We start from the raw sequence: 12,923 nt of genomic DNA, 5'->3' as shown, positions 1-12,923 counted from the left end.
AATTGAAGTGAAAAAGAATGATTGGCAATAGTTTTAATACAATTTGCATAATTTGTCACATATTTGTCACAGAAAAGGGAGTAGAACGATTGAAATGATGCCAATCACTTAATTAACTTTGAAAATGTCATTACCGTTACTGATATTGAATGAAGAAGAATTGTTCAGAGTGGCCAATAGGGTACCTTGAGTCAGGAGACCAGTTCTCAAGGCGCCATTTTAGAATTTACAAGGTCAAAGAATTTGAAGAATCAAGAATAAAACGAGGTAAATATTGAATTTATTTCTGTCAGGGAAATTAATGGTCATTACCGTTACCCTCAGAGAATGTGGAAGGGGTTCGTTCATATTCCAGGTGTGTTTGTAATCATGAAGCGCTAATATTTAGTGACTTTCATCGTCTTTTTGGTAAAATTTGGAGCAGTGTTGTTGGAGAAAAAGTAAAAGTTTGTCATTGCCGTTATCCATCGAAAATAACGGTAATGACGTCAAATAACGGTTATGACCTCAGGTAATGGTAATGACAATCTGATACTTTCAGACAGGCAAGGTGTGATAGCATGATCATTTTATCAGCCTTTAACTTCCATTTCTCTCAACTATGAAAGGTTTTGTTGAGCAGCAATCGAATATTTCATAGAACAATCAAATGTAGTGGAAGAGTCGACAAATGTTGCATGTTGTTTTCTATGTACAACTGATGCTGACCCAATATTTGGTCATTGACGGGTCACTCATTACAAAGTACGCAAGCTATTATCAAAGGGGATTCGTACTTGTGTCAATTGGTAGTACCAGTTCAAGAATAGAGGAAAGAACATGATAGTGATACAAAGGAGAAATTGTGCCAGAAATTTGAGAAAGAATTCAAAGAACTCATGAAACATCAATACAGAATCATTAGTCAGTACTGTGTGGTGAGGAAGCTGAAACAGTAGATTGGGGATGCTGAATGTGTAGTACAGTGCGATTTCAGCGAAAACTACGATTGCAAGTTGGGCGAGGAAACGATGTTGATGCACTTTGGAGCTTCGAAACAGCAGATATCTCTCCATACGTGCTATGTTACATTAAGGAACGAGACGAGGTGTTACTGTACGGCAAGTTTGTACACCCGTCACATGGCTCCGAGTATCTGGGCTCATCTTGAACCTGTTCTCGCTGATCTGCGAGAGTGCAAAAGTTACACGTTGTCTCCGACGGACCAACGAGCCAGTACAGGAATAAGTCTAATTTTCAACTGTTGGCCAACATTCCTTATATCATGTGATTCAAGCACGTGTCATGGAATTTTTTAGTAGCTGGTCATGGAAAGTCCCAGCAGATGGTGTCGGTGCTGCGGTTAAAAACTATGCGGATAAATTAGGTTCATATGGGAAAGACAGTGCCAGTCTTGACGATCTACTTGACCATGTGGGGCGGAATATAAATGTGAAGATGTCGGCTATTGATTGAGAGAATGGATGATATAGAAGAAAGAATGAATAATATTGAAACTGTGAAGGGGACATTGCAAATTCATCAAGTGGTTTCCACAGAACAAGGAACATTCTATATAAGAAATCATTCCTGTTTTTGTTCTGGTACATGTAATCTCTGTCAGTGTTATTCCCCAGAACTGGTTGAGGTTGAGTGCATGGATTTATCATCTCAAAAATCATGCCCTTTACATCGTTTTGAGGCAACCTCAAGCGAGCGGAAAAAGATTTTATTCCGCCAACGCCTTGTAGAAGGATATGCTGTCACTATCGATGATTTGACTACCTGGATGCTCATCCGGAAGATGATTGTAAGTGGGTCATTTGGAAATCGTTGGGCAAGGATGGCGACAGTTTGGAAGCAGATTTTGTGTTGCATGGATATTATCCTGCATTGTTCACTCGAGGAACACGTAAAGTTTTTTATATTGGGAGAGTGATTTCAAGGCATCCCATGAGATTGAAGTATCTGGAACGTGTCGGCGATAGGGATTGATACATTTTCAATTGGCCGAAGCGGGATGATATAACAGAGGGGAAGGAAGATCGACGCTTCATTATACAACAAGTGACATTCATCGGCCCGCCACAATTTGAACTGATCGGGAGCAGGCCAACAGCATCCTCAACCATAAACCAATGAATTGATGAAATACTAAAGTGATCAACACCAATTAGAAATATATATTGTCCAGTTCATTTGTTTGTCATTTCAAACGTTTGTAGATGTGTTCATGTTATAATATTATAATGTAAGGTAAAGTTGAATTAGTTAACTGGTGACAATAATGATTTTTTTCTTCAGTAAACCATTGGTAACGGGTATTAATTTTTTTCAGTAAACGATGGGTAACGGTAACGACTTTTCTTCAGTAAACCATTGGTAACGGTAACGACTTTTATTTACCGTTACCATCATAGAATTGTTTGTTTGTTTTTTTGGTCATAAATGAGGTTTCTTGCTTTGTGGCTGTTATATTATTTCCTGTCATCTTAATATTGACATTTTGGAGTAATCTCAAATGATTATAGCATTAATAATTTGTGAAAAATATCCAAATCTAAAAATGACCTTTTTCTGAGAATGGCCTGGGTACTGGCAGTTTGAGACCTCATCCTGGGAGATGCCAATGATCCTCAATGCCTTGGTTTCTGCAGAGTGAAGCCGAGAAAGGTGAGAGGTTGGAGCAAAAGCCCAGAGGGGAGAGCAGTACTTAATCAGGCTGCGGACAAAAGCTCTGTATGTGGTCAGGAGCTCAGGTGTGCCGAGGAAGGACTGTGCACGACGGAGGATTCCCATTCGGCGACTGGCTTTGGAGGCCAGGTTGGAAATGTGGCTTTCCCAGGAAAGATCAGGGCAGATAGTGAGACCCAGAAGCTTGAATGAAAGAACTTTTAGAGGATTGTGGAGAAAGTGGATGGAAGGGGGGGAGGGGTGGTTCTAGACGATCCTTTGGGAGAGACATAGTGAGAGTATGAGATTTGTGAGGATTGAAAGACATGTTCCACGGTGTTGGACCAGTTTGTGATTTTATCCAGATCTGCAGAGAGTGAAGAGGCTGCTGCTTGCTGATCTGAAGGATGACAGATAATAAGGTAGAGGGTGGAGCCATGAACAAAGAGATGAAGAAGATTTTCCAGTCAGAAAGATCATTTCTCAAAATCCTAAAAAGGTGGTCAAATTCTCCAAAAAAAAAAATCACCACACATTTCATGCGACCCTCAATTACTGATTGCATATTCAAAGTTTCATTAAAAAAAAAAAGTTTTAAAATGTGCCCGTAATTGCATTTTTGGTAGTGAACCTTTTCACCCTGCCCCAGAGGACAGGGACAAAAATGATACTGCCCTTGCACATTCTTGCAATTCAGGGCCAAACATGATACTGCCCTTGCTCCTTCTCACAATGTGGTGATCATAACTTCAAATTTGATGAATTTCTGCACAACCGTTTGAGGAGATAGCATGATGGGTGGGCAGACAAACAGAGCCAATTCCAATATCCCACCATTCCATGTTACAGGAAAGTACGAGTTTTCAAAAAGTGTGGGGGATAACAAACAGAATATGGCTTTTACTAATAACAACAAAATTTTGGTTGCTCATATCGTGAACTTCTAAAGAGTTCCTGCTTCGGTGGAATAATGTATCCATTTAACCGCTGCAGGAATAAACCATTAGCACTAGTTCTTCTTCAAACTCGGAAGAGGCTTTTGAAACAGACAAGTTCATAATTAAGCAGTGTAATTTCCTGCATAAGACATGGTTGTATTGTACTGAGAGCAGTGCTGTCACCAGCTGTACCTGTCAACGCAGCTAAGATTGGGACCATACAATCGATTTACATATGCTTGATGCAATGCAAACTTAGAGTCCTGAGCCGATCCAGGAACTGGAATGTTTTTGTTTTTAGAGTTTTTGCTGCAGAGTCACAGCTGTAAATCAGTGACAACACATTTTAATACAAAGGTGGACCACGAGGCTATGAAAGGACTCGAGGTAATCTCTCCAAATATGGAATGGTAGCAATCTCTATGCAATCACACATAGCTACAGTGGGACCCGCTTAATAGAATCACGGTTAATAGAATCACCCGTATTATAGAATCAAAATCGTTGAGACCGATTCCATTGTATCTAAATGTACACAATTTTTCCCGTTTATTAGAATCAAAAACCCGCTTAATAGAATCAGCTGCTGGCCATCCACTTCGACAGTTCAGCGCCTACTGGCCGCACAGTTCCAACTTTTGCCACCAGGTGGCTGACGTCACGCTAAAAATAACGCTATGCCACTACAGTGATTTCGGTAGTCATTGTGCAGATAGGCAGACGGCTGACAGCTGCAGTCTAAGGACTAGGCGTGTCGTCATTTCCACGATGGACAGAAAACTAAAGCGGACGGATCCTTCAAACATTGATAAAGCACAAATCCTGAGGGACTATGACGCTTTGCCCAGAATGAGCCAACGAGAAGCTGCAGACAAGTTGGAAATTAACCAGCCGATCCTTTGCAAGATTCTGAAAGATCGAGAGGCCATTCTGAAAGGTCAAGTGGATTCGTCTTCTTCTCAGAAACGCAAGCGAAGCGGCAACGCACCCGATGTCGAATCAGCAATGGTCAAGTGGATTCAAACTTCTAGAGAAAAGGAAGCACCGCTTTCTGGACCTCTGATGCGGGAGAAAGCGGCTCAGTTCGCGGAAAAGTTCAACAACAACAAGTTCAGTGCGACAAACGGCTGGATTGACCGGTTCAAGAAAAGACATGGAATCGTCCACAAGAAACTTCACGGAGAGGCAGTGTAGCGGCTGACGTAGGAGGGAAACAACAATGGCTGGACCACGTGTTTCCGGATCTCGTAGAAGGCTTCACGGCTGATGAGATCTGGAATGCTGACGAAACCGGGTTGTATTTTTGGGCCTTACCAGACGGAACGTTCCTCTTCAAGGGAGATCAGCACTGCGGTGGGAAAAAGCCAAAGGAAAGAATCACGGTGCTTTTTTGCTGCTCGATGACTGGTGCTAAGCGTCCTCCTTTCGGTATTGGTAAAAGCAAGAATCCACGGTGTTTCAAAGGTCTCAAAACAATTCCAGTTCGCTACAGAGCCAATTCCTCCGCATGGATGACAGGTTTCCTCTTCACTGAATGGCTCTGAGTGGAATCGCGAGCTTCGGCGTCATGACCAGAAAGCGTTGCTTCTCATCGACAACTGTCCGGCACATCCCCAATCACTTCAACTGTCGAACATTACTGTGGCATTTCTCCCGCCGAACACAACCTCTGTTCTTCAACCGTTAGATCAGGGAATTATCCGTTCATTCAAAGCTCATTACTGCCGTGCCATGCTACGAAAAGTGCTCACTGAGATTGACAACGAGGATGGAGCAATGACAGCGAGTGACTTGGCGAAAAAGATAACGATCCTCGACGCTATGCTGTTTACGGACGCAGCATGGAATGATGTGAAGACTACCGGCATAGTGAACTGCTGGCGCAAAGGAGGAATTTTCATCGGAGCGGCAAGCGAAGGCGAAAGGGTCGAGAGCAATGACGACGACGAGTTAGCCAACCCTCTTCAAATGGATCCCGACCAATGGCAGGACTTCGTCAACATGGACGCCACTCTCCAAACCACAGACGATGACGTCACAGACGAAGCCATCGTTTCGGCAGTCCAACGCGAAATGGGAATTGCTACTGACGCAGACTATGACGCCGACACTAAAGTGGAGGAAGAGGAGGAAGAGGAGATCTCTGTCCCGACCATCAAGGAAATGATGTCTGCAGCTAAGACGATCAGGCTTGGTTTGCTATCACATGGGTTCAGTGACATGGCCTTCCTGTGCAAACTTGACAAGGAGGTCACCGCCATTGCCACAGACTCGTTAAAGCAGGCAACAATCGACAATTTTTTCATTACAGAGTAGGCTCATCGACAAACCTATGTTGTTTTGCTTTGAAAAGTACATATGTACTGTACGTGTAATTGTTTTATTTTCGGTAGTAAGTTACATTGTTTTGAGCAAGTGTGTCATATAAATCAAACTAAATGCTGAGTATTTGTCTCCGTATGTGTACTCGACATTTGATCTGCTTGATACTCCACAACTCTGGTGAACTCGGATATTAGAATCAGCCGCTTATTAGAATCAAATTTGTCCGGCCCAAAGTGATTCTATTAAGTGGGTCCCACTGTACTACCAAAGTTTCGAAACAGAAATGAACAAAATTCAATGGAAGAGAGGGGAGAAGAAAGTGTGTGATCTTAGGACACCTCTGAGGAAAAAGGGATCAGGCAGGCAAGATGTTTGGAAAGAAATCGTCATTGGAGGACCAACATTGGAAAAACACCCACTCACCCAACAAAAAAAAAGCAAAGACAAAAACAACGGGTCATTAGCAAAGTAGAAAAAAAACAAACAAACAAAAAAAACAACAAAAGCGACTGCGCTTTGCAGCATCATACTTACAATCCTCGCCTACGGGTCCAGCTGAACACTGTGCAGGTGGGTCACGTCTCAAGTCACCCAGTTCCTGTGGAAATAACGACAATTGACACAAAAGTGGTTTGTGGAGGTTCATATAAAGACAAGAAAAAGAAATCCAAGCATTTCAAGTTGTTAGTGCCTCATGGAGTTGCAATTTTTTGTTTGTTTGTTTTAACATCCTGCCTCATACAGTACATATTTGAAGTTGATAGTGCCTCATGGAGTTGTAATTTTTTGTTTGTTTGTTTTAACATCCTGCCTCATACAGTACATGGCTTTGGAAGATGAGCAAATACTTCTGAGATGAACAACATTTTATTCAGATGCAGTTCTAACAAAGGGAAAAAAAAACATTTCAAGGCCTCCAGATATTCAACATCCATTTCAACTCCTGCAGAAAAGGATCCGTCATTGGTCTTTTCTCACAAAAGCAAACCGATGCCGACAAGAAAGAGAGCGGAAACAAGAGCATTAGTCTTGAACTGAAGAGTGGAGCGGATTGTGGTAGTGGGGGAAAAATGGTTTAACTGTTTTAACTGAGAATGAAAAGTGACATGTTCAGATACTTAAAATGGCTGCAAAGATTTGTTGAAATGAAGATATACCGCATCTAACAATTGTTTAGTTATCAAAAATTTTGTTGTGGTCCTCATTATATCCAGTTTATCCTTCCATGAGCAAACGAAATTCCATTTACCTTTGTTTTATTACACGAGCACCCTGCTCTTCATTGCATGGCCCACGAGCCACCGGCAGCCCCTGGTGGTCAAAAGTGCGGCCCCTGACGGGCGGCCGATAATGCACAAATTGGAAAACACCCCATCATAATCCGCCATAAATGCTATCAAATTGACCCAATGGTTTCAAATGAGTTCAAACGTGCATAGGCCTCATCTGCCCTCAGCGCACATACAGTTTTACTCAACTCTGCCACATAGCCTGGCCCTGCATCTCTGGTCAGTGGTATCCAGTGCCCTTGAGAGACAGACAAGGTTCTTCTTCATCCTACAGTGAGTTCCAAAACATCCACCAGCAACATCAAGGATGGTTGCCTTGAAGGCACTCCACAACACTTCAGGATTCCTCAAAGCACCCAAACCACCCAAATCCCAACTCAGCTGTTCGCAATCTTCTCAGCTACCCTCTCATCCTTGAGCTTGTCAACAACCAGTTGAGAAAAACGGCAGCCGGCTTTGAGAGGCGAGCGTGGAAAAGGAAAGAAAAGCTGATTCTGCAGAGAAAGAAACCGAGAGGACGGAGTTGAGAAGTCGGGCTTCGAGGCGGGAAGGCAAGAGAGGAAAGGACAGATCCTCTGACGGTCCTTGCTCACCTCACGGCTCGACATGTTTGCCGATCCGCTTGCCGGAGCCCGGCACCTCAATTTGGGCCTTGTCTGGTGAACAGGCCAGGCCTGGATTTGTGCGCTGGACCTTGGGAGAGATCGCCTGAGGGCCATCGTTGATCTGGCGGTCTTGTGCCGTCGACGTTACACGGGGTCAGAGCGCACAGAGACCACGTGCGGTGCGGAAAAGAAAGAGTACAGCGCCCCCATCTTGCCACGCGGCGCGTTCGAGCTGGGGGCTCGAATCCGTGGACATCCGCTTGTTGCGAGCGACATTCGTTTTTTTGACACTTTCCTCTCGTCCATGAGACATCACCAAGTACTCTGTCTTGCATGCATGCATGCTGTCTGTCTTGCTTGCACGTTGTTTAAGGCATATCTCGGTCGGGACCCCATCGAAACCTGCAGTCCGTAGTTCCCTCGTTAAGAACGGGTTAAAGATTGTTAATAAAAGCATTGTCGTGAATGTTTTGCTTGTGATGCGTTCCCCGAGGTTCCCCAATAAATCTGGTTGGTTCGTATGAAGTTGCCGCTATGGACCAATTTGTGTCGCGTCGAGGAGTGATCCATTCGATTGGCATATAATACCAAAATGGTTACAGACTGGCAGAAAACACTCGGTATCTGACACAACCAGTCTGTAACCGGGGTTCTATTTCCCCAACTGGTAAGGTTCAGGATTACGTTGGTATCGAGATTGAAGACGCGCGACCCGAGGCCTGTGCTGAGCCGGTCGGCGTTATAAACCCTGGAGACGGTGGTGGTGAGGGTGAGAATCCCACCACCCCGGATCCGCAACAATATATACATATACATACATAATTATAATTATAAGGGCACCCGGGAGAGTGCATACCTCCGCCACGTAATGCCTGATCCACGAGATCATATCATGCCCAATACATTTTTGAAATATCATGTCACACAGTACAATATTGTTTTTAGCCCCATCTCTCAATGGTGAAGAAGCATTTAAAAAACTAAATAACTCTCGGATCCAGATTCAGATCTTCACCAAAATCGAATCAATTCGTCCATGTTACACACCGAACCTGTCCACAAAATTTCAATCGGATCCGTCCACAAGTTTTTGAGATATCCTGCACCCAAACAGACAAAGGGGCGAAAACATAACCTCCTTCACCTTCGGTGGCGGAAGTAAATATATTGTTGCGGATCCGGGGTGGCAGGATTCTCGCCCGACTCTTGGCGCCACCCTCACCACCGCAGTCTCTGGGGTTTATAACGCCGGCCGGCTCGGCACAGGCCTCGGGTCACGCGTCTTCAATCGCGATACCAACGTAATCCTTGTACCTTACCAGTTGGGGAAATGAACCACGGTTACAGACTGGTTGTGTCAGATGTCGAGCGTTTTCTGCCAGTCTGTAACCATTTTGGTTTTATACGCCAATCGAACGGATCACTCCTCGACGCGACATGAATTAATCCATAGCGGCAACTTCATACGAACAAACCAGATTTATTCGGGAACATCGGGGAACAGTACACAAGCAAAACATTCATGACAATGGTTTTATTAACAATCTTTAACCCGTTCTTAACTAGGGAACTACGGAATACAGGTTTCAAGGGGGTCGCGACCGAGATATGCCTTATACAACACGTGCAGACACAGACAGACAGACAGACAGACAGACAGACAGACAGCATGCAAGAGAGTACTTGGTGATGCCTCATGGACGAGAGAAAAGTGTCAAAAAGCACAAATGTCGCTCGTAACAAGCAGATGTCTATAGATTCGAGCCCCCAGCTCGAACACGCCATGCGGCAAGATGGCGGCACCGCACTCTTTCCTTTCCGCACGCGGTCTCTGTGCGCTCTGACCCCGCGTAAAGTCCACGATGAGCCTCAGCTGATTTCTCTTTAGGTCCAGCATACAAATCCAGGCCTGGCCTGTTCACCAGACATGGCCCAAATCGAGGTGCCGGGCTCCGGCAAGCGGATCGGCAAACGTGTCGAGCCATTGGTGTGAACAGGGACCGTCAGAGGCTCCGTCATCTCCTCTCTTGCCTTCCCGCCTCAAAGCCCGACTTCTCAACTCCGTCCTCTCGGTTTCTTTCCCTGTCAAATCACCTCTTCTTTCCTTTTCCACGCTCGCCTCTCAAAGCCGGCTGCAGTCTCTCTCACGGCAGAATCACCTCTTCATAAGAGTCGATCGCTGACTCCACGTGCAGGCCGCCTCTCCCACTGCCCAAAAAGGTAGACTCGACGTGCAGGCCTCCTCTCTTACATTCGCTCGCTTCAAAACCACGAGCACGCCTCGAAAACCCGACTGTTTTCTGCAAACTCAACCTTTTTACGAAGCATTCGTTTCTCTCTCGTTCGCTCCTTTGACAAACGAGCACCCTCTCAACCGACTGCAGTTTTGTACTTCTGCCAAACTGAACCTTTTCACGAGGTCTTCGTTCGCTCACCGCTAGCTCCTCCCCCTTTTCGAAGCCGACAAAACTCCTCCCCTGAGCTTCACTTCCTTTTTGGCCACACCCTCTCAGCCGACTGGGCGCGGCCTCTCATCCGGAGAGGGGAAGAAGAGGAGGGAGCCCTAGGCACACCACCACTGCAAGAACAATTAAATATGCATCCTACACCTCCCGACACACACACACATGTGACGTCCAATTTACCACACAACCTAGCTAAACATGCATTTAATGGGGATCTGAGCTGATCCTATATTTATTAGTCCAATAAGGGCCATTTCCGTAACAATATATAATACTGTTGAACCCCGCCATTCATGGGGATACGTTCCTGGAAAATGACAAATCGTAAATCCACAAATAGCGGGACATTGTTTGAATGGAAAAAGTGGGGAAAGGTTCCAGGCGGTTCCTGATTCATGAAAAAATGCCGCAAATGGTGAAGCCAGGAATGCAATGCATTGTTTCAATGGAAAATGGGGATATGTTCCCAGCGATTCCTGGTTCATCAGGGAATTTTTTTTAAAGTTTAAAATATTTTCAACTGTGAATGCACATGCTTAGTTTCATTAAAAATAATAATAATAATGAATAAAAAGATCCAATGTTTATTGAAGAATGCGATTAACAGTTTATTAAAAGTGAGAAACCAACTATACCATAACAATTAAAAGAAATTATAAAAAAAAAAATATAAAAAAACATCCTGTTTCTAATTTTTTTTTGCACAAACAAATGTTGATGTTTTAAAATTAGTGGGGCAGATAACAGCAATTTTTGAGAGGAATCGTGCAAATGATACAAGCATCAAATTTGGCACATTTGTTTTCCAGGGGATTTTAATCAAATCTGCCCGATTGGCCATTTCAAAATCCAAGATGGCGGCCATTTTTCAAGATGGCCACCAAGTTAGCCTCCCAAAGTTGACTTTTTGCTTTGAAGTATTTGTAGTTGTCCGATTTGCATGATCTAGGTGTGGATTCCTAAGTTTTCAAGCCTGCTGGAGTGGATTTTCCTGTTTTTTAAAGCCCCCTGACACTTTTTCTGATTTTGCACCACTTTAATGATTGTCATATGAAGCCAAGGCCTTTCTGCAAACGGGCCCTGGCTAGTAAATGTTCAAAGTTATGCATACCCATGGCTTGCATTTTGACGGGGCCGATCGGCTTCGCCCCCGTGATCGACCCAGTGGTCGATTTTGAGGGGGTCTTTTTATCGGCCCAGTAAGATTAAGCTGTGAAATTTTTTTTTTTTTTTTTTTTTAAGTTAAGATTACCTGTATGGCAAAACAAAACACCTTTGTTCAACACCATTGGTCTCCTTTTGGACGCGAGAAACGGACAATGACATGGTTGAAACCATCTCCACAGATGATGAAAATACTGTTGTGTTGGACTTATCTTCAGGGGATGAATCTCTTTCACAATTTTCTGACAAGTCTGATAGTGACTTTTGGGGGTTTCTGCCTGAAGATTTACATCAATACTAAACCTGCTAAAGTTAATTAGTATTTGGCAGAATGTACTGAACACATGTATCTGTTATGTTATTGGACTGGAGAGAGAGATACTTGCAGATAAATTCGTTTTGTTGAGACAGAAATGCATCAATAAACTCATTAAATTTGCGACTGTTCAGATTTATTTTTTTTTGGTCATTCAGCTTTGCAGCGAATAAAGTTTTTAATCTGTTACGAGAATAAATCTTTTGACATTATTACTATGTTGCTGGTGGATCCAGGTGTGGACATTCAAGTACAACCTACATGACAAGGTAATGGCAGTGAAAAGTCAAGATTTATCCCCATGTATATGTTGAACACAGTGGGCTCGTCCAGGGGGAGAAATGGGTTGGACTTGTGTTCGTAATACTTGAATGGTCCCAGTTCAATGGCATACATGTAATGTATTGTACCGGCACATCATTCATGCTAATTGTCAGAATATTTGTCATTACAGGTAATAATCCACAACAAGAAAGACAACTTAGTTCTTATACTTTTTAATGAAAAGGATTGTGGGAAAGTGCTGTGCTTGAGCAGAAAGTTCTATTTCTCAGAACTTTGTGTTTGGTCCCAAGAAGGGCCGTTTAAGGTACATTTTGAAATTACATAGTTAGGATTAGGCTCAGTTTATTCAGATTCTTTGGCAGTTCAGTTTGTACGGACATTGATCAATTTGGACCACATGTTAAAACAATTTACAAAAACTAATTCACAAGATTTTGAAGCAATTTTAAAATCAGCCCCCTCACCCCACATGACGAGGCCTATTTATCAGCCCCGTCCGATTTTGAAAATGCAAGGCCTGCATCCCATGCGAATGTTCCTCCAGCTGCTACTGTCCACATATGCAGCTGCAGAGTGCTGTGCAGGGGAGACCTGGCTGAAAGAACTTGCATCTCCAGTTGCAACCTTTCTTACAGGAACACTTGGTCAGTTCCTGACAGCTGGCTGCAATAGGGGGTAGTGTTGTCCAACATATCTGCCATGTCTCTCCTTTCTGTGTCCATCCCATTCAGCGGGACTGCTCGTGTCTGGACTGGAGATGGTTGCTTGGCCCCAGATGATCCCAGCCTGATAGGCCGCACGCTTTGGATGTTCTCCGAGGGCTGCCTGTGTTGGTGGAATTGAGTTGTAGGGCCTCTGCTTGCGGGCAAAGAGATCCAGTCTTG

General features: G+C 43.9%; 1 protein-coding gene across 2 annotated transcripts in view; it reads right to left on the bottom strand.

Annotated features, from left to right (window-relative positions):
- LOC147019237 (ubiquitin-conjugating enzyme E2 D2-like) overlaps positions 1-12,923 on the bottom strand; it is an 81,139-nt gene that overhangs the window by 41,555 nt on the left and 26,661 nt on the right. For both annotated transcript variants that reach the window (XM_085899568.1, XM_085899569.1), the window contains exon 2: positions 6,450-6,513. In XM_085899568.1, coding sequence (XP_085755694.1) covers positions 6,450-6,513 — 64 coding nt within the window. The remainder of the gene's footprint in view (positions 1-6,449; positions 6,514-12,923) is intronic.

The sequence above is a fragment of the Eptatretus burgeri genome, chromosome 10 (genome assembly GCF_056783735.1).
Source record: "Eptatretus burgeri isolate ZD-2024b chromosome 10, Ebu_testis_v1, whole genome shotgun sequence".
Taxonomy (NCBI): domain Eukaryota; kingdom Metazoa; phylum Chordata; class Myxini; order Myxiniformes; family Myxinidae; genus Eptatretus; species Eptatretus burgeri.
This window is presented reverse-complemented; position numbering and strand designations above follow the sequence as displayed.